This window comes from Dermacentor albipictus, chromosome 6, assembly GCF_038994185.2.
Source record: "Dermacentor albipictus isolate Rhodes 1998 colony chromosome 6, USDA_Dalb.pri_finalv2, whole genome shotgun sequence".
In the NCBI taxonomy this organism is placed as follows: domain Eukaryota; kingdom Metazoa; phylum Arthropoda; class Arachnida; order Ixodida; family Ixodidae; genus Dermacentor; species Dermacentor albipictus.
The window spans coordinates 63,697,560-63,725,239 of record NC_091826.1 but is presented as its reverse complement, the minus strand read 5'-3'; the positions used below and the strand labels follow the sequence as shown (position 1 = coordinate 63,725,239).

The window sequence follows — 27,680 nt, the reverse complement described above, 5'->3', positions numbered from 1 at the left end:
TAAAATAAGAGTTAAATAATAAAGTTCCGGCAGATCCAACCTTCGAATCTTTATAAGAGATAGGTTGCGCCATTCAAATAGACGCGCTCAGGTTAGCAACCTCGATGGATCTTGCAGATGATTAAGCGGTACTTACATGCAGCATTAAAACGTGTTCAGTCATTAAGACGCGACGTGACTGACCTTGAAGAAAAGCGGCATAGCGACAGGACGATGATAGACGCCAAGCTATTCTCGGGGATGAACGCGTTGCGTAACTTCTTTCTTCGTCGTCAGCTTGAAGATTCGCAGCGCACACTTTCTACAAGTGAATTGTTGCTATGCGATGCGCCTAAGGCGTCAGGTGCCCCAAGCGCTGGCCTGCACGAGATTACTCCTTCTTGACAGCCACAAGTACATGGTCTAATAGTGTTGGGGCAGCAGGGTTCCAAACTGAACATCGGACATTTCACAGCGAAGGGCTGTATAGCTCTACCTTCCAATGGGTCTGTCGTGTCCGTAGGCAAACATTGGGGAGGTAGGCACCGCGTGCGCCGCTGGGTTCATTGCAGCACCAGCAGATGGCGCTCGCCTCCGGGCATCCGCGGCAGCGACGGCATCGGCTGTGCGGAGGAGAGAAAAAAAAGGAACTAGAAAGCTCGCCTTCGCGCGTAGCGCTCACTTAAACGTTTATCGGTAAACATTACGGTTGCATAAGCTTCAGCTGCCGGAAAGCGGCAACTGTAGCATACGAAGCAGGGAATTAAGTAATTACGCTTCCGTGTGTAAAAAAAGAACGCGCCACTAAATGTTCTACATTCGTACACTCGTATCACAGAGTGCTCCAAGCTGGCGTAACCAGCTTACTTGGTAGAGAAATTTTTCTTCAGCTGTTGTCGTCGTCGTTTCTCCTCTTCCATCAGAGATGAGACGCCATAGATGTTTGCACTTAGAGAAAAGGCTTTATGTGCACAATATTTACATCGACAGTTATATACAGTAAGTCTGACGTATCAACTCGACATAGCCGATAGTGCATAATACCGTTCGTACGTCAAGACCCTTCGACCTGGCCTGCGCCCGGAACCCACGTGAGAGGTCGGGAGCCAGGTTTTAACCCTTCAGTTGCTCCTCCCGAATCCCCTCACGACAAATCACGACACCCCAGCGACCTGATTGGGCCAACTGGGCTGTCACTCATTGGACACTTTCTCTTTTTCACCCTCTCCCTGCGTTCGATCCTCAGAGCATTCAGAGAGACAGAAGGATAGAAGGGAACCACGTACCAAACAACAAATAAACAAACAACATCCCAACCGTCCTGCTCTGCTACACGTATGGGAAAGTCTCCCGACACTTTGAAAAACACTTACGGGGAACGAACATCTGCGTCGCCCCGTCCTCGCGCCTTAATTAAAACCATCGCGCTCTGCGTGCCGCAAAGGGTACCCCTGCCGAAACGCACCCACCGATTCACCATGCCGTTTCGTGCATGGTTCGTCTCCTCCGGTGGGCCCATAAAACTGAGCCCTCAACGTCACACCCTTTCTCACGTTTCCAGACCACACGTGCGACAGGTTAAGATGTCCCGAGGTGGCGACGCGGGCTCTCTGCCACCAAAGAGCGCCTCCGGACTCACTACCCAAGCGCCCAGCTGGTTTTGCTCTCGGCGAAGCCCGACAACGGCGATCTACCACAATTCTGGGGCGAATTTACCTCTCAGCCTCCATGCCGTTCGTCAACATCCTTTACAACGCCCAACAACTGATTTGTGTCGTGACAGTGCTGTGGGAAAGTCATGCATAGTGAGGACTCCTGAAGAGCAGCGTGCATACGCGGTGCGGCGAAAGTGTGTCTAAATAATTTCTCTTATCTCTTGTCCTGTAGGTGCACGACGTAGCGGCGCAAGTCAAGCTGCAGGCCGCTGAAACGTCATAGGCTAATAATTAAGTAAAGTGCATGTGAATGTCGACATGTGAATAATCTAAAGCTACGTCGCAATGGGCAATCGTTCTGGTTGTCGTTTACAGCTTCGCTGTCCAACCACTTTCACAGCATGGATTGGAGACCAGTTTTTTTCTTCATGTATTTATTTTTATTTCTCGTGACAACTGGTGACATCTAGTGTCCTACGTTGGCGCATGAAGGGCCTGAAACATACAAACCTCAAAGTGGGTGCAAGAGCAGAAGAAAGACATCGCTTTAAGATACTGAAGGGAGATTTGATTCTAGTCATTTCCGCTCGCGACAGGTACGACTGTTTATCCAAGATGAGAAGAATGTGCAGTACATCGCTATTAAAGAAATGCAGATGCATTGAATCTCCTATACCCAAAAATCCGATATGAAACATATGAATCCCATACAAAAAACCGACTTTCCCATATGTAATATGATTTTTATTGGACAATAGAGTTCTGCCGAATATGGGCTTTTTCAGCAGGGGTGCTTTTGCTTAAACTTTGTCCTTCTGGCTTGAAAAGTCCCCTGTGGATGTTTATTTATCTTGAAGCTCCGTTTCTTATCATATACAACTCGTGTGAAAAAGAATGTCATTTAAACTGCTTTCTACGATTTGATGGTTTTCGCTGCAGCATAAAAGGAAATAATTATTTAGAAGACAAAAGTGATGGCCCGCTGCGAGTTTTGCTCACAAAACATCACATATATTTAACTACGCACCAACTCAAATATGTCGAAATTTATTTAGCGACTAAATATTACGCAACGAACAACTTACACAACTCCTTGTGAATGGAAAGCATTTGTCAGTTCTAAATAAACGTCGGTGTACCCGTTGTTGCACGTTGTATCGAACTGAAGCACAGAGATAATCCCAAAGCATTTTGTCAACACATATTCGGGCAAAATTTTAGAAATTTTCACGCACTACCGATGAATCTTATGGCGGTTGAACAATCTGCAGCGCCAGATTCTACTCTAGTAACGTTAGTATGAAATCGTACACTTTTCGACGCAAAGCTTGTAGCGTACGATATATACTATATGTCTGGCCTTTCCAACTCGCCTTGGACAAAGCCGCTGTATCTCGGAAGCTTCGTTTGTAAACGAAGTAAAGAGGAAGGCTATATCAGTTTAGTCTTGTAAAGGATTCCTTCAAATTTTGTTTCATTCATGTGGAGGGAAGAAGTTGTTTACTAACAGCCAAGAAAAAAAAGAAGAGAAGATTCGCAAGCAGCAAATATTAAGGCGTGCACAAGCTACGCTTTTAATTGTTCGACAATTGGGTGTACTCAAAAAGGACTGTCAAACAGGTATCCCCCCATTTTTTTTTCAAATAAGTTTTTATACGACAGCAAATCTCTACACACAACGGAACCGACCTTACTTTGGTCATCGCAAGCCTTTGTTTCAGCATGAAAAGCTTAATTGAAACAACGTAGCAAATGCGGCTTATGCAGTTGCGTGTTCCGAATTTGAGTTTAAAAAAAAAGAAATTCATTTTTCTATGTTTTCATACTTTTTGTACCTACTTTATAGAAGTTCGTAATTGAAAATTACTTACAGTCATTGTCTGCGCAAGTCCGTACCTGCCATGCATAAAGAGTAATGTGCGTGTGTCTGGCGCGAAGGACGGATATAGTCACTCTAAAAGAAGAGAAAGAATGGTGGGGTTCGGCGCGAGCTCACAGGATTGCGAACCATGGACAATATGACCTTCCTGATTTTATTTAACAGGTAATTCTGCGTTATCAATGCTATTTCAATAGCTATTAGGAAGTTTATGCTCCATAATAATTTCGAACAATCCACCCATTTCTTGGCCAATCCCCCTTCGTGGGTAGGAGCCACACGCATCACAGGCTACAACAACAACAACAACAACAACAATCCGCTAGAATCCTCACGCCCTCCCCCCTTTCATCATGGGTACGTGCCATAAGTTGAATGAAGAAGAAGAAAAACGTGGCACATTTAACCGAATAGGAAGTACTTTAATACATTAAGTAAAAGTTCAGGCACACAATTGTTGGCCGATACCGTAGTTTGGGCACGAGCCATAGTATGAGGCCATCATTATGATCATCATCACTAAACCTGAAAATACACGGGTTCTGGAATATGGAGCAGAAGAGGGAGCACTAAGGAACAAGAACGGGTACGAGCCACGTTTTGAGGCAACAACACCACCAACAAGAGAAGAGGGCCGCTGGGCGAAGTGGAAGGAGCCAGGCTGTCGGGCAACGGGTCCGAGCTTCAAGACCTCAACGACGATCTAGCCTCTATCCGAGCTCCAACCTGTGGTTTTCGGTGGTCCTGGTGACACGTGGATGAAAGCAAGAACTTCGCACTGCCATCCTACGACGCCTTGGCCGAGCTGCGGATTATTCTCGAGAAGCAAGCAGCGACTTGTCCTCACACGACCGACGCCCTGCAGCCGCACCAACGCATGTCAATTGTGACTGGTCACGGAGCCTATTGTTTTGTATGACTGTTTACTTGTGCAAGGATATCTAGAGCTGCATGAACGTTTCTATTAGTTTTGGCATGTTGCTTCGTTCGTTTGTGTGTGTGAAAGTCTGTTTTAATTATATGTTCATACTTCGTTAACAATCAGCTTCGCAGTATCTTTTCCCCAGTGTGGACTCACCTCAGTGGCGGCCAGAATTATTTTAACCATGCGATTGTACATGCACATCCCGGCAAACAGCCCCGCGTTAACCTATGCAAACCAAATCATAACAACAACCCAAACAAGAAATAGCAAACTTGCCTTATGAACAACAAACAAATGGGCCATATTTTGAAATTTGTCAATGTGTCTCGTTAGAGTGAGTTTCCTTCAATATTATTTTTCCGTGCACACTTTTCTGTATGGTAAACCTACCAGAAAGTATATAGTCTCTCTTACGTACCGGTACCTTCATTCCGGCAGCAATTTCTTTTACTGCTGATGCAAAGATTAGTGCTTTAAAAACTATTGCCGGTTCCTGTGTGTGCGGGGTATTTTGTATGTCACATAAAAATTTCACTGAAATCAAAATCTAGTAGGAACGCTCCTCTGAGTGTCCTTATCTGAACACACCCATTATTTTTTTCGTTGACATTGCGAATAGGATTTTATGCGATAGCATCGTACAGGTCACTCAGCCGCCTTCGCCATTGGCGTCAACGGAAAATAAAGTGGGCCAATAACGGAAGCATTGTAATCAAAGGTGCGGGTGAGCCGATTCTAATACCCTTAGCGTGATGTGTGTCTTCACAAGGTTTGCAATGACGCTTGTAGCGCGGGCCCACACCTCAGGCAATACTGTCACGCGGTAGTGACGGTTAAGAAAGCAGCAAAACTGTGATTAGCGAAACGAGCGTTTTATTGGGCGAACTTGTGCCCTCAAAAACAGGCCTGAGTAGGCCTGAGTAGGCCTGAATAGGCCTGAGTAGGCCAATGCTGATCGTGATAACGCTATCGCATTGCTAGTCGCTCAGGTGCGGCACGATAACACATGAGCTTTAAAGACATGAAAATATTAATGTATTTGAAAGTGAAGACTCGCTACAGAAAGCACAAACAGCAGCACAAGAATTGCTAAGTACTACAGGGCGCTACAAAAGCATGCTAAACTGTTGGAAATCATATTGGCGTTAGGGCGCAATTCAGAGTCACAATTCTGAATAGGACACTATACAGAGGCAGGCTCTTGGCAAGCAGATAGCAAAAGATGGTTTCACAGCTCTCAAATGATATGGTGGAAGCTGCACTTAATCATTGGCAGAGGTCCCATTGGCTCAGCGATACATGGACGTCTGGCCACGACTACTCATACCGACAATACATTACACCTTTATTGAACGGATTTAATTATTATGAGCCGTTGAATATACTTAACGTCACTGCCTATCGGTATAACATGGCTCCTTGCTGAAAAGAATGCACATTATTCCCATGAATGTCAATGTCACACCTTTTGCGAGCAGGATCAACCGCAGTGCGGAACATATGTTCTATATGATATAATTTCCGTTTCCTCGTCCGAAAACCAGTCGTTGCGCAAAAGTCAGTGGCCCCATTTTGAGGGCTTTTCAAGCAGCACCGAGCGCATCGGTCAATCCCGAATATCCGTACCGTAGGAATCAGTGCAGCGGCACTTGTCTCGCTTAGTAACTGCCAGAACTCCGTGCGTGCTATTGCCTACACTTTCCTTGTCGCCAGTATTTGCTTTCTTCTTAATTTTGTTGCTATCCATCGCAGACAACAGCTACGTCTTATAGCCCTCGGTGCTTCCGTTTATCGTCGAGCGCGATCGGCGGTCGGGTTTGCAAACACGAAATCCGAGTCGCGCATAGCAGGCGAGAGCGTCAACAGTACACGCATACCTCCCGTGGCGACCGCCTCTCCCCAAAGCGTGCCTTCCCACGCTGCCGTGTGCAGGACGATCCTTTCGCCTCCGGCACACAGCCGACATCGCGAGGAAGTGTCGTGGCAGCTAGCAACGTCGTTTGCTGCTTGCGCAACGAAGCAGCAAGCCCGTAGCCAGCCGGGGACCAAAGGGCGCCCGGTTGCACCGGCGTCCAGCCAGCGAGCCCGGCTATCAGCGAGCCGCGCCCCCAGCTCGAAGGAGGCCCAGACATGCCGGCGTCCCCCGCCGCCGCAGCGGCAGCGGCAGAGGCCGGTCAGCCGCACGCCGGCACGCATCTCAAGCATCAGCAGCAGCAGCAGCAGCCGCAGCAGCAGCCGGAGCTGTGGGAGCATCACCAGCAGCAGCCGTTGTGGGAGCGGGTGGACGAGGCGTGCGGTCGCCTGGCGACGACCATGAAGGGCCGCCGGTGTGTGCTCGTCGTGCTCCTCGTGCTCATGCTCGCCGTCAGCCTAGCGCTCATCGGGGCGTTCGCCGTGCCACGACATCGGTGAGTGCGAGATGTGCGCACACACCGCGGTCCACTGTTACAGGGAACCCGGTGCACGCAACCGTAATGCGATGCATTATACCTGAATTTATCTCCAGTAGAACACAGGGCAGAAGTGTAACACACATTATAAACGTCTAGTCCGAAGCTTATGATACAACCGACTAGGTCAACCTTCTTCCAGTAGAACACGCTTTAAATGAATATTGAAGTTATCAGCGCTAATATGTAGAGCCCATGTGGAACAGACGAACTTGTTATACAACCGATTTCCCTGTTTGTACCCTTCGCTACGTCCTCGCATCCCGCCTGGACTTTCCTAACGAGATGTAACCCTTCTCTCTCGTCTATGGCAATTGAAGTCTTCGCCTTCCGTTTAGGGATGGCCGGTAGGGCTGCATGGGACCACTCTGGTCGCAAAAACATTTTTGAGCACATTCCTCGTAATCGCCCTTCTTAAAGTATGCAGAAACGATCGGCCCTGTTTGCGCCACTTCGTGTTGATCACTGATTACTCCCTGTACTGGCCATTTCGGAATGCCAACGTCAGCAGCAGAGGGCGACAAAGCCGTTGGCTAAACTTCTTGAAGGCAACACATCTCTACAGAGAGCTCTAGTACTGACTGAAACTAACTTGTGTTGACTGTTGTGCGCATGTGTATATGCGCGGCGTGTCTCTTCTCACTTTTTTTACCCCTTAATTCTCCCGTCCCCAGTCCCCAAAAAGGAGAAGGGCTTTCCTGCCCTTCTCCTTTCTTTCATTTTTCTTGCTATCTCGGCATAACAGTTTAGAGGTCTAATTCAGATGTAGAAGCGCGCGCGCGCTAGAAAACACTCTGCAAGATTTATTTATTTATTTATTTAATTTAAAATACCTTACAGGCCTCAAAGTGAGGCATTGAGTACGGGGGGCAGTACATAGAAAATACTAGAATACAAGACATCTATAAACCGTATCTGTTTACAAACTACAACCGCAAGTGCAACCGAGATGAAAAAGGAATTATTTGCGATTCACTAGGGAAAAAAAGAAAACATAATATAATAACAAGGCATAAATAACACAGATTGTTTTCAGTGAAGTCGTGTAATTAACAAGATCAGAGCGTTAAATACTGAAAAAAAAATGACAGAAAAGCTACGGACGCGACATTCCAACGGAACGGTAAACCCATAGCGACATAACGGTAATAATGCGACAATAAGCTGTAAAAGATAGTGCAAGTATAGAAAGCATTGTGCGACAAACGTAAAACTTCCCATTTCTTTAGTCATGCATTCAGTCAAGGCATCACGCAATGAATCGTAGTTGGACTGGCATGCAATGCTGTCCGGGAGCGAATTCCATATTCTGATAGCACGAGGAAGAGCAGAGTAATAGAATGCTTTTGTAGACCCGTAAAGGCGGGCATAGCTGAAATAATTATGAAGCCTATGTGACGTGGAATAGGGTGTTTCAAGCATGCGGGTGTACGAGTGGAGTGAAGGAATTTGTGGAACAGTGATAAAAGCGCAATATTTCGGCGAGTGTTCAAGGATTGTAATGAAAGCTTAAGTTTTATTTGTGTTACACTAGACCGGTAGCTGTAATCGTTTATGATGAAGCGGCTCGCTCTGTTCTGGATCCGTTCTAGCGTTTCAATGAAAGTCCAAAAACAAGAAAGGGGCTGGCAGATGGAATGGTACACTGTGGTATAAACTTTTTTAAAACAGGGTTGAAGTGCCTCAGACAGGCTGGCCAACGTTTCGATAGGTGGACCTATCTTGTCCACCTATCGAAACGTTGGCCAGCCTGTCTGAGGCACTTCAACCCTGTTTTAAAAAAGTTTATACCACAGCGTTTCAATGAGGTATTTCGGGTGAGCGGACCAAATGGGAGATGCATACTCGAGCTTGGGACGAACGAGAGTTAGGTAAACTAGCTTGCAAACATTTGAAGGAACATTTCTTAAGTTGCGTCGCAAGTACCGCAATGATTGGGAGGCATTAGCTGAAATGGACGTGATATGCTCTGTCTAGAACTCCTAGATACTTATATTGTGTAGCTGTTGTAACAGTGTCATTGTTAATATGGAAGGGATACGGTGAGGTTGCCGACTTCCGGGTAAACGACATTACTTTGCATTTTGTCGTATTTAAAGTCATTAGCGATTTATTGCACCAGCTGATGATTTGTTGAAGGTCTTGCTTAATATCGAGGAACGAGATGATCATAATAGCGTTTAATTGGGCGATAAATTATGCAGTCGTCGGCGAATATTCTGATGGTGGAGGACAAATTTTGAGGTAGGTCGTTAATAAAAATGAGAAAAAGCAAGGGACCGAGGACGCTACCCTGTGGTACACCAGAAGAAACGTCTGTTCTTCTTCTTCTTCTTCTTCTTCTTCTTCTTCTTCTTTAATTTTGCGACGTAACCGCATGCGCCGGTGTAACTGTTGGGTAACAAATATCAAACTATGATGGGACTCACGTGGATAAAAACTACCGCGGCACGTAATCATTATTCGATGTTTTTTCGCCCGGGCACAAGCCCTAATTAACTCACGAAAGACGCTTCAATTGCAGTCTGAGGTTACGGATTTCAAGGCAGCCCCGCTTCCCCGAAATCATTACCCTACAAAGTAGATATAGCATGGTGAACACTGAAGAAGCAGGCCTTCTGAGTGAGTAAGTGAGCGTAGAGGCACAAATGAAAGAATGAGCGACTCGCTAGCCTAGCAAAGCAGCGGTGATTCCCGAGTTGACAATGAGTACAACACTGACTGATGAACTCGGTGAAATAACGAACTTACGAGACCAGTTGTAATCAGTGAAGAGCCGACAAGCTGCCCACAAGCTGTGGCCTGGTCTCACCCATTACATTTACCATGTGAAATCATCACTATTACATGGATTCTCGTTGTGGACTTTAGCCTATAGCCAGTGCTTCTAGGTTTGAACGTGTCTCAAAGGGACCACAAATGAGTGACACTAAATCAGTTTAGAGCAGTAAAGTATTCTTTCACAGCTTTACATTCGACCATTTGGCAGGAAAAGGTTGATCACTGCGGAACGACCGCCAAACTTACTTTCTTCTTCTTCTTTTTTAATTTTGCGACGTAACCTCATGGGCCGGTGTAACTGCTAGGTAACACATTTCAAAGTATTATCTCGTGTTTGCCGTTCGGGCACAAGAAACGTTTTTAATACATGCTAGGTTTAATCTGTGACTCTTTTAGAATGCAGTATAGTGCTGATCTGCCGATAAACAAGCTACACCTACTTGAGTAGACACTGCCGAAGTACATGACGTCGCCCGAAGGAGTTGCGGCAACTTTAGGTTGTCGCCAACATCATCTCGTTTCCCTGTATTTTTTGGTTAACCAACCCTACTGTCGCTGTAAGAGAGGTCATTCTGCTCTTCCTGAAGCGTGATTTACTAATACAGCTTAACTTAAAGAAAGCATATGGCACAAATCTCTGAAGTTGCAGAAACCCTACCACAATTAAACTTATTGCACGTAAAGCAATAATACTCAGCAAGCATGAATGTTGGGAATCACTTGCAAGATATTTTATTTCGCACTAAAGCACGTCTCGAAGCGCCGGACCCGGTGTCACCGTGACGTCATGACACAGAGCGAAATTTGCTGACGCTTTGTAGCAATAACATTGGGTACGATGACGTCGCTCACAAAAAGACAAAAGCAAGAGCATTGGGCATGTTTTTTTTTTGGGGGGGGGGGGCGAAATTTGCTGACGCTTTGTAGCAATAACACTGGGTACGATGACGTCGCTCACAAAAAGCAAGAGCGTTGAGCACGGTTTTTTTGTTTTTTTTTTGCGGCTGCTCTCACGCGTTGGCAGCCACAGCGATCGCTGGAATGTAGCAAGCCTTTTCTGCGATGTATCATGACGTCATGACGCATCCACTTCCTGTGTATAGAAACCTAAACTGATTCGTATACAAACAAGTATGCAATAGTAATTTTTAGGGCGATTTGGACGCTTGCAAGTACGTCTTCTATGATTCAGATAGTTCGGATCTTCGTTTAAAGCAGAGAAAAAATGACAACTCAAGAATGTCATGCCTGTGCGCCCTTATTACACCTTCTTTGCTGTGCCCTTAAATTTGCAGACCACGTATAATTAAAAGTTGTGCGGCTGAGCACCAGCTCCGTATCGCAAGCCGGGCGCGGCATTGCAATGTGCCTTCCCGCCGAGATGAACCCCCGTTGACGGTCCGATGGCCAAACCACTGCACTGTATTCTCCACTTCCAAAAGGATAGTGTTTCTATCGCGGCGCTGTCGCGTGTAAACTAAACCTATTCACATCATTGTAGCTATTCGATATGCACTAGCACCGTGTTTATACGTGGAGGTCGCGATGTAACGCCAGGCGTGCAAAGCCGAAGCGAAACGAATGGCAAGTTAGGCAGCACCGCTAAACTGCGTCGACGTTATTGAACACCGGCGCTGAACAAGGTTTGCTGTATGTGGATTTCTCCCTATTTATTTCCCTTTGGCATAGCGGGTGCTAAATAATTTAAAATGCGCACTAATCAATAAGCTATCACACAGCATCGAAGTGCTCTCTCACTCTACATTTCCTCCTTCATTAAGATAGTGCCATATCCTGTATCTGATTTTGGGCAGACTTGCATTACGCGATAAGATGTCGCCCGTCTGTGTCGGTCGTTCTCCATTAGGCATATTCTTAAGCGTAGCGAGGGTCTCGAAATGCTCCCGTCCCTCATTACATCACTAAAAGGACACTAAGTAAGTTTTGAAAGAAAAGCATGAATGTGCATAGGCCTGCAAATAGTAGCCGTCATATATAAGAAGAAAAGTTTGACAAGAGCGTAGAATCCGAAAAAAAGCTAACTATGACTTTCAAGTTAATTTAGCGGCCTATAGTACGCAATAACTGCAAGACATAAACACCCAGATCATTCTATACCAAAATGTATGTGAAAGAGGTAAAACACTAGCTCTGCGAAGGGAAGTTATGCTCATTCCATGAAAGTCGTTCCATATTTCTTCAATTTGCACATAGTGTATTTATTTATTTATTTCAAAGTACCTTAAAGGCCCCAAGGGGAGCATTGAGTGAGGGGTGCGTCATTGAACAAATGACAAGAGAAAACAGATATATGAGCGCAAAAAAATGTGAGAGCTGAAAATGTTTGTAATGATCATGTGCTTGCAAAACAGTGTAACAAATAAAAACGCTAAATCAATACAAAGAGTTGTCGGGAAAAGAATGAAAAGTACAATTCATGGTAACATAAGAACCGCTATACCATTCGAGCAAAATAACGTACACAGTGCGAGCACATAAAGCAAGCAAAATTGAAACAACAATAACAGCAACAATAAGAAAGACATGGCCCATATGTGACACGTGTTATATGACATGACATATGTACAGATGAATATATTTCTTATGATGATGACTGCAGGTTCAGTAGTCGTCTGAATTTATCATTGCTCATTTGAGCGACAGTGTTGTTAGGAAGCCAACTCCATAACCGAATCGCTCGAGGTAAAGCAGAGAAGTTAAATGCGTTAGTGTTGCGATAAATGCGAGTGAGGCTTAAATCATTATAAAGTCGTCGTGATGTGCAAGACGCGCGTTCCAGTGGCAAGTTTGATGGCTTCATTTGGTGAGCATATCTATGGAGCAAGGACAGGAGTGCTATGTCACGTCAGCTACTCAGTGATTGAATGGAAAGGTCGAGTTTTATTTGAGTAATGCTTGACTGGTAGCTGCAATTTCGGGAAATAAATCGACTAGCTCGGTTTTGGATGGCTTCTAACATGCGGATTAAGTATTCATGGTAAGGAGACCATATAGGGGACGCGAACTCAAGCTCAGGGCGTACAAATGATATGAATGCTAATAAATTTACGGATGCTATACGGGCAGTTACGCAAGTGATTTATTTATTTATTTATTTATTTATTTATTTATTTATTTATTTATTTATTTATTTATTGTTTATACTGTCAGCCCATGACGGGCTATTACAGGAGTGGACGTAACATACATAAACAGAGAAGTGCATTAATCTGATTGAACAATGCACTAAAAAGAAGAAAAAAGAAAATACCCAAGAGATTTGGAAGCGTTTGCTCATATGGTTGCAATGTGAAAGGCGCAGGAAAGGCTCGGTGTAAGATGTACGCCCAGATATTTATATACGGATGCCTGAGATACTATATTTGTGTTTATATAATAGTAAAAGCTGTGAATTGATGTTTTTCGCGTGAATGTCATTAGTGATATCGCTACAACATGATATCGCTTTCTTCAGCCTATTTTTATGTTTTTATATTTGTTTTAATAACCTTAGTTCAGTTTTTGTCATCTCATTTGCCGCATGTTCCTTTCGCTATTTTTTTTTTGCAGTGATATGTCTGATCTATTTAGAAGCGTAGTCATTCCTTTCAGCACAGCAACAGTTATGCACGCAAACATTACAGCTTATATTGGCGATACGGATGATGTGCAAGGCTTGCTACTGGGATATTTGGTTCATGGTATATGGTGAACTTAAAATATTTACTCTGTGTTACTTTTGCTTGCAGTGTTGTGAACCTAATATGCAACACTCACATTCTTATGACGGGCTTCAGGCTCTGTCGAGAACTTACAGGGACACTAAAGGCAAGTATTAAGTCGAGCTAGAATGAAAGATTATGCACCTATTATAACGAATTCTTCATGCGTCATGAACAGATTGCTTCTGTAAGCGAGAAAATGATGAAAATAAAGAAACCTGAGTGGCGCCGTTTATTTCCGACTATGACACCTCTTACGTGTGACGTCAGTACCTCTGATTCACAAAGAGCGGCCGCGACCCGCCGCTGCGAACGACGTCGCCTTTCTCTGTTTACAACGGCGGATATAATATATAGCCTCTGCATCACGAAAGATTTGAGTCATCGCTGATGGGGATAGTTTTGTTGACGCAGAACAAAAATGCACGGAAGCCCAGCCATAAACAGCTTCGCTGTAAAATTGTTGTATTTTGGCACGCAGAAAACGATGACAGAATCTTAAACTGATGCTTTGTCGATATAGCTCGACTTAGTACTTTCCTTTAGCGTCCCTTTAATAAGTAAAGCTCGAGCGGAGCAAGTGCGGGCAAGTTTTGCAAGGTTAGTCTAGGTCCGCCTGCAGCTATCAAAACTCTCATTCCCCTCTTATTGAACTTATATTGTTTCCGCATAACTTTCTGAATGAGTGCCTATTGCAAGCTTCTAAAATTGGGGTTTTTTTCTTCTGCATTGATGTTCATTTCTGTAACCGGAGACCCCGCAACCATGCAGTGATGTGAACTGTTGCACCTGTGACATTCTCTAACGTTGTCATCCTAACAATGCCCCCCTTACCACCCCGAATACTTCAAGGCGACATGATGACGATACGGGCACACTCTACCTGACTCCTCTCGTGGAAAGCAAGGGGGCGACCGAGGCCAGGCAACTCAGCGTGGTGCCCGCGTTCTCCAACAAGGACACGGGAGCTGAGTCCCACGCGGGCCTGGTCACCGTCAACGAGACACTTCAGAGCCACCTCTTCTTCCTGCATGTGCAGGCCAGGGTGAGAGGAAAGAATGCTCCCTTGATCGCTGCGGCTCTGATCACGTCTGATTAAAATGCAAGTCCACGGGCTAATCCCTCATTCAAAAGAATTGGCCGAAACGCAAGTTTGAGCTGTGCATTCTTGGGAGCGGTGATTCCAAGGTAGCTCATAGCTTATTTACAAATAAAAGCCAACACAGTCACCGAAACACACATACTCACACTTCGTCAATGTTTGTCACAGATGAAACATTACAACTGCTTATACGATCGAATGTTATCGTGGAAATGGTGCTAGGCGTTCCAGTGTAGACCTAATATTTAGGCTGATACGGTTACGAAAGATATATTTCATGAATCTAGGCGGCATTGAAATATTGAACCCAATGTACAATATGTCGCGATGTGTGCGGTGCCAATACATGAAAGTACGATACTGGAAGTTCTTTTTAGGAAGCTTATAATGTGATTTGTATTCAGTTTAAGTTTATTTCTTTAATAAGGAGGAGACATACATGCTTACACAAGTATATAGAAGGAGGTCCTAGAACATGTGGCTGAAAGGGGACCGCCTGTCAGAAAATATATACATTAGAGAAAATACACAATTTCGACTACCGAAAACTGTATTTACACAGAAGGGAAAACAACCTCCGGCAAGGTTTGCTTTACGCAGAATAGTACAACCCATGGGAAAGGCGTTGCCGTTAGGTATCCAAGAAGTAATATCTTTCCACGAGTGTTTTACTGCCGTGTCCCGTCTCTTGTTCCTATAAGAGAGAGAGATACAAAGTTACTTTAAAAAGGCAGACAAATCATAAAACGAAAGGCTACCACTGTGTTTACTTTCTTTCGTTACAGGGTGCCTATAGATTGTGTCTATTGTTTTTTTTTTTAATAGCAGGTGTAATGGCACTTTTTCGTCGGTGGCTTTTTAGTAGGCAGGGGTACCACTTGGACAGATGCTGTTGATGAAAGTAATGACTGAGCTCTCAGTGAGGCATCCGTGTCGCTTCTGTTCTTGCCAGCAGAAGGACATGAGTAGCAGTGAGAGAATGTAATGTTCTTTAACAGCATTCATATGAGAAAATGCTTTAGAAAATGCGGCCCTGGAGAAGCATGTGAACAACACCTCTTTTGGGTGTCTCATTCGTCGCATTCCATGGCCGCATTTCGATGGAGGCGAAATGCGAAAACACCCGTGTGCTTAGATTTAGGTGCACGTTAAAGAACCCCAGGTGGTCGAAATTTCCGGAGTCCTCCACTACGGCGTGCCTGATAATCAGAAAGTGGTTTTGGCACGTAAAACCCCAAATATTATTATTATTATGGAGGTGACGATAAAGACGAATATAACAAATCGCTAGCAAGGACATTGTGTTTTAGGTAGCAACAACATTTTGTCTTGAAGGACTGACTGAGTTAGAATCACTCACGTAGAACACACACTGATAATTTAATCTGCCAGTGTTCTTTGCATATGATTGTAAACTGCTCGTACATACTCAGTCAGAGCATGTAGCGAATGTTCAACTTTATTTACCCTGCATAGCTTCCCCTTGCAGTTGCACAGTACTGGCTAGCTATAGCGAATATGAAGCATTATGCAGCCTTCACACGAAAGAACGAAAGTGCTGTACAGTTTTCTAGTGTTGCATTATTTTCTCTATGCTGTCATTGGTGTCTTTGTTTGTTGGCTTCTTATGATATCACTAATAAAAAATCTGGTCATCTGTTTCCTTTCTTCTCGTTCAGTATTGATAGAGTGTCGTATGAGCTGATTGGCGAAAATCAAAAGCAACAAAATGGCAGGCATTTTAGCACTTGCCCTTCTCCTTATTTCACTCGCAGAAAAATCGTGTCGAAGCCCCCCTGTTACTTTGGCTCCAAGGGGGTCCCGGAAGCTCCTCTCTGTTCGGACATTTCCTTGAGAACGGGCCAGTCGCCATTGACGCCAACGGAAAGCTGTACCCGAGGGAGAGCACCATGTGCGAATACACGAACGTGATTTACCTCGACCAGCCCGTGGGAGCCGGTTTCAGCCGGACCAACGACATCAAGGGTTACCCGACGAGTCTGGAAGAGATTGCGCGGGACATCCATGGATTCCTGGTGCAGTTCTTCCGGCTGTTCCCGGAGTACAAAGGGCGTGACTTCTACGTTGCTGGCGAGTCCTACGGAGGTAAAAACAGCTTACGTTGAGCCGTACGCTCTAGGAATGTGCGACAAGTGCCAGTAATTTGTTTTGAATAGTTGTTTCATTTATTAATCTCATTTATTCATTTGCGTGGATCAGCCAAGTGAGCCGCACATTATTTTTTTATTATTCTTTTAGCGAATGAGAAAGACTTTAGGATCATTTTTCTAAATAATTTCACTCACGCTCGATAGAAGTTTCCAGTGTTTGCAAAGTGGCTAAATTCCCGAGAAAAATGATGCCTTATTTGGCTACGCAACCAGTCACTATAGGAAGCTAGCTGCACCTCTTACTGCACTTTTCGTTAGTGTTTCTTTGAGCGGCGCAAACATGTGATAGTCACTCGGGGTGAGATCTGGTGAGTAAAGAGAATGTGGCAGACAATCAAAAGAGCAGGTCTTGAGGGGTCACAACTGTTGCGCGGGCAGTATGAAAGCGAGTATTGTCATGCTCTGGTGCCGGCAACTTGGATGTGCGTGACTCAGGTGACAAGCATCTTACACCGATGTCACGCCGACTGTAGACTGATTTGATTTGCTACTCCATTTATACACTTGCTGCGACAAACATGCATTACCATGCTTAACTTTCATTCGTCGATAAATTTCAGGTCTTGTTTCTTCACTTGTCTAAAATCTGACAACGCAAGCTGCCCTTATTTGGTGCGTTTTTTTTAAGTTGGTGGGGTGGTCAACTTTATTTTGAGACTATCTAAACGTTTTTTCAAGCTGCACGCTTCGGCTACATACCAAATAGTTTTACACTACAAGTAACAACTTTACTTTCTTACAGGCCAGTAGCACAAGTCTTTTAAATTTTATAGCAACTTTAATGTTTTCAACTGACTGGCTTTCGTATTACATCGCCTAAACTACATAAGAGAGTCATCCAAGCCTCACACTATGCATCAAACAGAACTACTGCGAGAAATATCACCATCACTTGATTGAATATGAATCGATTGTCTTCGGCACCAGCTGTCGCCGACATCAGAAATCAGCCGTCCTAGATGCGACCTTCTATGCCGTCGCATATTTTCTATTGTTTATGTAGAAAGTCAAAATAAAGCTTAGTTATTCCTACCCTAATCAATCGTAACGGTGGCATTTAAATGCTATAATTATCGAGAATAATTAGCTCGATTAGCTGGTGCCCATTGAAAACTAACGATTTTCTCCAACAATTTGTATTCTTTCATCAAAAATGCGCAACAACAAGCGCCTGTGGTCACAGTTTATGAAGAGGTACGACGATGACGCATCTATAGTGGCTTTTTAGCCAAGTATTGAATATAAATGCTGCAATCTATATTACGTTTCACTGCTGTTAATGTGTTACCTGGCTCACGCACGCAAGGTACACGCACATAGCTTTCACCGTGCCCAAGCAACTTCTTTTGACTTGAAGAGGCCATAACTTACACAATAATTTATCACTCTGAGTCATTTAGAAGACTCGGCGAATATAGCCTCAACGGAGCAAACCTGCTGCTCACAGCACTGACGGAACACAATTCAGCAGTGAATTCTGAGGCTGGTTCGCCAAGTCTGAGTGCTAAGTCGGGTGGACCAATAGCTTGCATTGTCCTCGTCTGTCCAAAGTGTGTGGTTGCAAAGAAACGAAGTGATTGGCTTTATTTCGCATTATTTTTGTTCCTTACAGCTAGAGCCGCCGCAGCTTTGGCCATTAGAATGCATGCAAACCCAGACCTTCCGGTAAACTTGCGAGGCATCATCAGCGGCGTCGGTTTCCTGGGACCTGCAGTGGACTTGTTTGACCAGTCCGACTACTACCACCAGTTGAGCCTGCTCGACTACCAGGGCTGGAAGGCGTACACCACTCGCATGGAGACCATCAGGCAGATGGTCACCGACAACCGCACGCTGGAGGCTCTGCAGCTGCTCTTCAAGACCGCCTTCGTGTCCACGGGCGAGGGAAGCGCACCGACCATGTTCCAGCGGCTTTCCGGCTACAAGTACGACGGAAACGCGCTACAGAGCGTCGAACCGGCCGAGTTCGCCGCCTACAGGGACTACGTAGCCAGCGAAGTCTTCAAGGAGGCCGTGCACGTCGGTCGCAACGCCTTGTTCCTGCGCGAACCCCTCATCAACCTGCAGCTCAGCGGGGACTACCTGAGGAACATCTCGGACATCGTGAGCACACTGATGGACAACTACCGGTTTCTGGCGTACGCGGGTCAGCTGGACCCCATCTTCTCGGCGGCGCGCATCGAAGAGTACTTCCGGAGCGTCGAGTGGGGCCGAGCCGAACAGTTTAGGCACGGCCGTCGCGTGCCCTTCTACGCGGGGCCAGAGGAGGCAGGACTTTCTGGATACGTGACGTCGGCGGGCAATTTCTCATTCGTAGTTGTCGCCAGGGCGGGACACTACCCTGGTTTCGACCAGACGCGTACCGTCGACGAGATGATGCGACGCTTCCTGATGAACAATCTGACGCGGCACGCTTAAACACCGAGCCGTTCGCGGAACAAAGTGCCTGGCGTCAACAGCCTACAGAGACAGGCCGAGAAGGAACCGAGGTTGTTTGGCTGGATGATGGGCATACTTAATCAACAATCGATGGGACAACAAAGTGACAGTGTCACGGATTTGATGCTAGCTTGTGACAATACTGCCAATGCATTCGTCGTTCACTTTTGCGGCCCTCGTTACTGCGTTTCCGTCAGGCGCCGACCGCTCTGGCAGAAATGAGCAAGAACTATACACAACAACCACCAATGTGCGCAGCCTACCAATGTGCGAAACTGTCGCCCATCTCGATAGATAGATTCAGTGCTTACGCGGCGGCGTGCAAAACTTTACCGAGAATGTGGCTTTCTCGGACACCAGTGTAAATTCTATGAACGACATTCTGTTCCAGAGTGCTCGCGCACCTCGCCAGGACCAAGCACAGAGAACTGTTCTGAGGACTCTTTTTAAGTCAACTACTCCATAGACTCGGCTGTGAAGGTGTCTTCGTGCCCATAATAACTTCTTCAGCTCTGTGCATAGCAGTGATTTTAGTCGCTCGCATCTGCTTTTGTGTACGTATTTTACGTTGTTCCGATGCACTGATTTTACACTGCTCTGTAGTATATCAAGCCTGTCCCTTTTTTTTCTCCATCTATCTCGTGGTATGATTTTTTGTTTCGACATGTTTAACGCAGTCAACACTCGAAATGAGTATGCTGTGCTCTATTTTTCGGCCTTCGTGCTGCGCCTCGCATCAACGCGAACTAGGCCGCGAAAACATAGCTCGCGGCGGGCACTGTCGCCGCCGCAGATGGCTTTCAAGAAACAGCGTCCAGGGCTGGCGCGCGCGGACGCCCGGGCCGTTCGGAGTAGAAGGTGCGCTTCACCCCCGCTTTCCTCGCTTGCGTGCGCGAGATTGAGTCGCCATCGTCCGCTCACCCTTGCACGCTTTCACTCGCACATACAGCACACGGCGCGCGGCGACGATTTCATCGCCCTTGGACTTTATCGGAAACTCAAGGTGACGCCGACGGTAGAAATGCGCCTGGAATGTTCATATAATTGCTATCGCAATAAAATACATAGCGCGCGATAACGAGCTCTAACTCGACGTGTGATGAGAAAGCGCGTGGTTGAAAACCATATAATAATTCTGACCGCCTTAAATGCACAGAAATATGTCAGAAGAATTTGTCAGCGATAGCTTTGAAATATTATATGTAAAGGGTCCCTGAAATTGTACAAATTTTGTAGACGCGTAAGGTAGAGCTACAGCAAAATATTAGCGCCACAATTTAAGTGAGGCGTCTCATATTAACAGAGCTATGGACGATTACAAGTTAGCTTCCCCCTAGCCATGCTTTTTCTCCTCAACTCGTTGGCAGAGTGGTCCGGGCTAAGTTCCGCCTTCACTGGCTCTGCGTCATGATGTGACGTCGTGTCGTTTACTTCCTGTTGTCTTGGAGTCAGCGCGCGAAGCCTCTCCAACCTCTAGGCTAGCCATCTGGCCGTCGATCCCCCGCGAGAGCTATCCAAGCAGCGTGCGTTGTGAGCGTTCCATCGCAGCACCGAGCGTGTCCGGTATTCCGGTAACCGCAGGGGACCTGAGCGGTTTGACGGATGGGCGGAGGTGTAAATTAAAGTCCGGCCATACTGCTACTGCTGTGATAAAGGGGCATTAGGGTAAACGTGAGCGGCCTGAGTGGCCTACACGGTGCAGCTACCTGGTGGCGCAGAGCTTCACCAGCTAAACACAGAGTTACTATTGCTGAAACCAAGCATAAAACATTTTATAGATTTAAAAAGAGAGCATGTTCGCTATTACGTTCCTGCCAAAAATTTACACCAGCAGCAAAGCAGAGTACACTTGGTTACTGCTGTGTTAACTCTGTGTTTGTCTGGTAGAGCTGTGTGCCACCAGGTGGCTGCAACGTGCAGGCCGTTCAAGATTGCGTCTCCGCTCATCCAGCAAAAACGCCCAGTCCGCTTGCACTTGCGTTTACCCCAATAACGTACATGCCAAAACTCTATTGTGATAGTAATAATCCGGCGTGAAGTGACTGCCGCAAACGCGTGGCTGCTGGCGCCGATCGGATACCGACAACCCGATGCGCTGCAGCTACCCCGCTCACATGTTGCCTTGCAGAGGGACACAATGTCGCGGTTTGACATATCGCCGATCGCTAGATTTGCAGCCCACAACACAAGGGCGATCCATCGAGCTCGCGAAAAGAAAGCTCGTGACCAACACTCACCGCGCAGCTGGCGTCAACACGGAGGACGCCGTAACACAAACAGACGACACTTACTACGTACCGAAAGAGCTTGAGTGTAGTGATAGACTGTCATTGTGTATTGTCTTTCTGTTACTTCTTTATAGAAACAAATTAACCAAAATTCCAACTATTGCAAACATTTGTTCACCATAAAATTGGAAAAGTCATCGATGATGCGACCTGGATAGCCAATCGGATAGCTCATCCAAGTGACGGTAATTGGGCCAACAACGTCGATTGTGAGGAGGCGGTTGAAAATTCGGGAGAGCAACTCCACTGCGATCGGTAGTGATGCATATTTTTCAATACCTCATAATAAATTACACGAATTACGTGGCGCGCTTAAACGCGTCACTTGTTCAGAAGGACCTACCGAAACTACTCAACACGTTTGTACAATATCGTCAAAATTGTTTGAGAGTCGCTTTAATACACTTTTCGCGTCTTCTGTCACAGGTTTCATCATCTTTACTTGCCAGAAAAAGTCGTCAAACGAGCTACCATCATTGGTCCTCACCAAAGCAATTCGATCTTACCCTGTAAACATAAGGGCGTTACACTCTTAAAGGGGCCCTGAACCAACCCTTGGGCTTGGTGAAATAACATAGTCCGCTGGTAGAATACGCTGTTGTGATCAACATAGCCAAGTTCTGCTGTCTACGCTGTCCGTGGGGTTCGTAAGCGGAGCGCGAAGATACCTTTTTCTCAAGCGCTCTCGTTTAAAAAACCCCATGATCCTCGCTTTATTCTGTGTGCTCTATTTCGTCATAAAGCACACTCCGATCCGCGGCTGCTATTGGTCGCTGCGCTCGGCTACACCGCGGCCGCCACGAGGCGAGTTGCCGCCACGAGTCCAGTGGCTAAGCGCACAGCGGCTCTCTGAGGACAGCCGCGGTTGGCTTATGTTTAGCGCGGCATAGGCACCAAATCGGAAATTTTAACTGCGAGCCACGGTGACGTCTCCACCGTAGCCTTCGCAGTGCAAGGCATTGGAGGAGGAGGAGGAGCACAGCCTAGGCCGTGTTTGATTGCTGATAACTCCGCTTCAGCTGAACGCATTGAAGTACTTTTTGCGGCAGTGGTTCTGAAATAGCCTATATTCACTTCAAATGTCTTTCTCCGCTTCGATAAAAAGTGGTTCAGGGCCCCGCCCCTTTAAAGCAGTTGAACCCTTTGGGGTGTTTATTTGTCTCCAACAATAATCGCCATCTGCCTTGCTTGTGTTTCCTTTCTTGAAACCGCTGCGCTCGCTACTTTCCCGTCAAGAATGCTACACCACGCTAACGCGCATGCCGCGCGTGACTTGGAAGTACCGGACGCGCAGCGTTAAAGGGAGGAAATGCGGGAAGACAGGTGACGATTATTGTTGTGGAAGAAGATACGCCCGAAAAGGTGCAAGACTGAGAGCGTGAAGAACTTTTGAAAGATGACTATGGTGCTCTTCCTTTGCCTTTGAGTAGATGATGATGTGGTCGATGTACAAATTGCAAAATGCGCCCAATAAGGTTTCAGAATGTCGGTTATAATCTTCTGAAACCACGCAGGGGAGTATCTCCAACCAAATGGTAGGCGGTTGTACTCAAACAAGTCAAATGGGGTTATGAACGCGGTGTACTTTTTCGTTTCTTCACTTAGTGGAACCTGCCGACATCCCTTGCAGATATTTACTCGTGAAAAACAACGGCAACCACCAGTTCGTCAATGATGCCGTCGATTCTCGGAATTGGATAAGGTATCAATTCAGTTTGGCGATTGAGAGCCCGGTAGTCTGAGCAGAGGCGGAATGTCCCGTCTTCTTTTGGTCCAATAGTTTTAGGAGAAGCAAATGGGGATACATAAAACCAGATAATACCAGCGTCCAACATTTCTTGCAACTCCTCTTTCAGCCACAGCTTATCTCTGGACATATTATAGGGGGCTTTATGAACCACTGCTTTATCTGCGAGCTCGAAAGGAACATGTGATTTCATTGCTGGAGGATAGCTCCCCATGCATGTAAGCTCTGGGTACTTTGTCTTGATGTCTTCACCGGGATCTTCTGTTCTTATGGTCTCTTCGGCCATTACATTGTCGTCCTAATAGATGTTTATCTTAAGTTTTTTCATGTCTGGGCGGGACAAAAGAAAATTACAGGCGACATTGGGAATTGCCAATGGGGAACCAGCGCTGGATAGGCGGCGCGTTGAAAAGAGTGCGTTGCACGCCGGCCTGGCGACGAAGCGCGGCATATTCCAGCCGTTCGACCAGACGACACACACGTGCGCGGCCGTATTATAGTTCGTATGTTGCCGTTTTCGCGCCGCTTCAAGTGGGCAGTGTCCGTTAAGAAGCTAGCGCCATCAAGTGAAGAAATGACGAAAAAATCTTTTTAAGCTTTATATATTTTTCACAGTGTGTCGCGGCGAGCACGTGTGTTTCTTTAACGGGTGCGCCGTGTGCCGTTGCCATGCTTGCGTGCAGCCTGCCTCGCAAATCTAGCAGATATGGCTCGGGTCGTGCTGCGCAATGGTTTAGGAAGTATTAGTTGGCCTGAAGACATTGCATATTTCTCTGGCTAGACATAAAAAATTCTGATGTTACTTCGCCGCAGCAGTCAATGGACAAGAAAGCTTTATCGCATCAGCTGAATCGCGCAAGCAAAGGTTTGGGTGCTCCGCTGCTGGATTCGTAACAACGCTGGCTACATTTAGCAGTAATTACATAAATTTACCGGATGCATCTCAGCGCTGAGTCTTCATCCGCATGCGCATTTTTAAAAACACATAGACGGCAAGCTTAGTCGCGCGCGCGCCGGCACTACGTGCACACAACTCGTATTACAAGGCAGCTTCCCTTCCACATAATTCTTGGCAATGAATGGATAATATTTACCTTTCGTATCGTTCGCTTGGTGCGGTGGCGTTGGTATTGCGAAGGAAATACGGTTGGTACATATGCCGGATGGTGCATGCTATTGCTCATTTTGTTTCCGACGAAATGCCGACTGCAGATTCTGCTGTTTGGTACTGTCTGCCATGGCTGACCGTCTTCACTATCGAATAAACCAAGCATACACGCGAAATTCGATTTCGAAACCAGCCCGACACCGCTTGACAGGGCGACAAGACGGGAACTTACTCCGCTCGCCTTACTGCCTGGATCCAACGCCGCCTCCGTTCTTGTTCGTAGTGTTTAGATGGAAAGACACAGAAGGATACATCCTCCCTCATCCCGACGTAGTTGTGGCACTTGTATGCGCAACAGTATCGTCGGCGTCCTTTTGTTTTCCTTCGACTTTCAGGGCACGCAACGCCACTACCAGTAGCAAATTTCGTCCGCGGGAGCCATGCGCGGGAGCGGCTGCATTGTGCACGTGCGTTCTGACCGCCAGAGCGGCGTTGCAGGCGTTGTCAAAACTCCAGCGCTGGTTCCCCATACGTCACTGGTAATAGATTATCATTGGAATTCAATAGCCAGAGTTACCCATTTGCTATGCATGGTTACTGACCCATCGCAGGCTTGGACATGCAATGTTTTACCAGCGTACAGACGAACGGCGTCCACTCGAGTCTTGTTAATTGATACCGAAGCCCCATTGTAAACGAGAGCCTTCACTTCAATGCCATCTACCTTAATGGAGGCATACAGTAAGCTTGACGACACCAAATACACTGTCTCACTGAAGCTCTTTTTCTGGGGCTTGTGATCCACGGTAGTAAGATTATGTGGAAGTATTTTGTCGTGAACTGCGGTAATTGGTTCTTCACCATCCTCACTGTCATGATTGACGCTTCCCAGGGGTTTGTTTATGAAGCTATCTTCACATTCAGATGACGGCAACGACTCAAGATCTTCACTCCATTCACGAGAATCAAGTTGCTCTGTTCTACCACCTGGCTGTCTTCTCAATATAATTCTTGGCGCTGAGGTCTGTAGAAAATTCAGATGGTCATCAAATGTTCTTGGGCCATTAAGCTGGACATGACTACGGATTTCGATACACAATTAACCCTTGCGTTATCAAAGCTACAACAGCAGGAGACGACAGCTTCGATTCTGCAGAATAGGTGACCCTTCTCAAGACAGTACCCAAGCAGAGAGCCCCACGTATATGTGAACCGTAGTGCAGGCTCATAACCCGGTAAAGGGACACTAATAAAGGCAAATGTTAAGTGAAGCGAAACTGACAGGTTAGTGCTCGAGAACTTCTAAGGCGTCAATATCATCGTGAACGGAGCCTTAGTAATATAGAAATTGAGGTAAATGCAGGACACGATTAGCGACTCCCCCGGGACATTCAAGTGCTGGCCCGATGACGAAGGCATTCCTCATTTAAATTCTGTCACTGTACTCAACCACTCGTTATAAACACATCTTTGTGTAACACTATAAGACGAAAGAAAATGCTACTTGTCCAGTTCTATTCCATATACAAAGAGAAATCACTGCCATTACCTTGACAACGACGCAGGTGGTCGAAAGGTTTCGTTTTCGCTTGATTCTGCGCCGCCAGGGCTTCGAGTTTCAGTAGTTTCGTTATTGTGTAGTTCTGCGCTGGTTTTCCTGGTTAGCGAAACTCGCGCAAACTGCAAGTAGCAGATAATTCCACGTCCATGTGATGTCGCGGGATTCCGGAACTGTCCACGCCACTTGACCAAATGCAACTGCAGCGGTGGATCTGTCTTGGCTCGGCTTCCGCGACCGCGCGTTTGCGTTTTGTGCGCTAAATTGTGCACAACACCGTACCGCAGTCTGTCGGGGGCCGTTTTACTCGCCGGTGACAGCAAGGGGCGGTGATGGCGTATGCAACGTCACCACTTCCTGGTTTGGTGGAGGGAGATTTGAATTGCGATAAAGGTATACGGACCCTTCAGATGCAATATTCTATTGAACAGTCTTTTCTTGGCACGAAACAAGAGCTGCGAAGTTTCTGGAATGGTATTTAAACAGTTCATGTCGGCTTAGTATTTACATTTAATGTCCCTATAAGCAATGGCTCACACCCCCATAAGAAAGCAAGAAATTCAATGGCTCATACCCACGTAAGAGAGAGGCTACAATCGCTCAGTAAAGTGAAGCGAACAGTGCATACATTTATTCAAATCACCCATACAACATAGAGAACAGCACACATTTTAATAAAGAACAATCTGGAAACAAGCATCCGAACTATCAACAAAGCATTGCATCGCCTACAGCAAGTGTAGCGGTGGCTTTGGTACAGATTCGCTAAATTAACCTTAATTCACCTTAACAGCACCGGTAGTGGGCTCCACTCCCACCATAGGTCGAGTGCTTTAATTACCTCTATCTTAACTGTGGCTAATAAATTTCACATTACTTAACATCAATGGTCGTGGGTTCGAGTGCTGCAATAAACTGTCCTAAACGTGCCTTATCATGTTCGCTATCGAACATGACAAGCGAACGGCCGATGAGGTCTGATAAGGCTTTTTACTGGTCGGATCAAGTTCCATGACACATGGAGATGAACAAGTGGCATAATGTTTACGCGCATACTATACATCTACCAGAAGAGTTTCTGCATAAATTTTCTGTACATTTGAGCACCCCATGACACAATTGTTTTGCGACATCCCCTGAAGCATCGGCCACCACACTCGAGTCTGGTGTTGCTCGACTCCGAAAACATGAATCAAACAGAGACGCACGAGCAACAACGCAGATATCTACGCTAAACGGCTGCCTCCTTTTTTTTTTAATGCGAGGATAAATGCCTCAGGGCATACAAGGGTATGGGATGGGGGTGAATAAGGATGATTAAATGAATGAAAATAGATTTGCTGACCTAATGAAGTCCAAGAGGGATCGATAATGCGGTCCCTGCGTCCAAGCAGTGCAATGGCTCAGATTATGCGGCGAGAGTCCCGCTGCTGCGAGGTGCCGGAGCCTCGTCGGTTTCAGTGCAGGGAAAACCCACAGCAGGTGGTGGATGTCGGCTTCAACATTTCGCGACTTGCAGAGTGGACACTCAGGACGAGGATATAGCGGGCGAAAGTGCGGCCACTTCCTAGTCACGGAGGGACTAGGAAGAAGGCACTCGGGAAGTGCCTCCTTCCCGAGTGCACTTAGCAAAGCCGCCACCAGCGGCGCGTACGTCATCGCGCTCTATGCGTATCCTCCATGGCAGCAGCCTTGCATTAGCCCGGCGCGCGATTGCATCGAGGGCCGGGAAAAAAAAAGTTAATGGGAAACGGATGGGCGTCTGTGACTGGAAAACGCCCGCGCCAGGCGTCACGGCATCTCGCTTTCTAAATATTCTTCGCTGGAATTTGGGGAGCCATTCTGCAAATTCTAACGCGAAAATAATTACCAGATC

General features: G+C 46.3%; 1 protein-coding gene across 1 annotated transcript; it reads left to right on the top strand.

The window, feature by feature from the left end:
* The first annotated feature begins 6,385 nt into the window (after positions 1–6,385).
* LOC135912342 (venom serine carboxypeptidase-like) lies at positions 6,386–19,740 on the top strand. Its single transcript, XM_070540671.1, has 4 exons — positions 6,386–6,846; positions 14,244–14,436; positions 16,269–16,599; positions 18,277–19,740. The coding sequence occupies exons 1-4, from the start codon at positions 6,569–6,571 to the stop codon at positions 19,080–19,082; spliced, it is 1,608 nt and encodes a 535-aa protein (XP_070396772.1). The 5' UTR covers positions 6,386–6,568; the 3' UTR covers positions 19,083–19,740.
* The last annotated feature ends 7,940 nt before the right edge of the window (positions 19,741–27,680 follow it).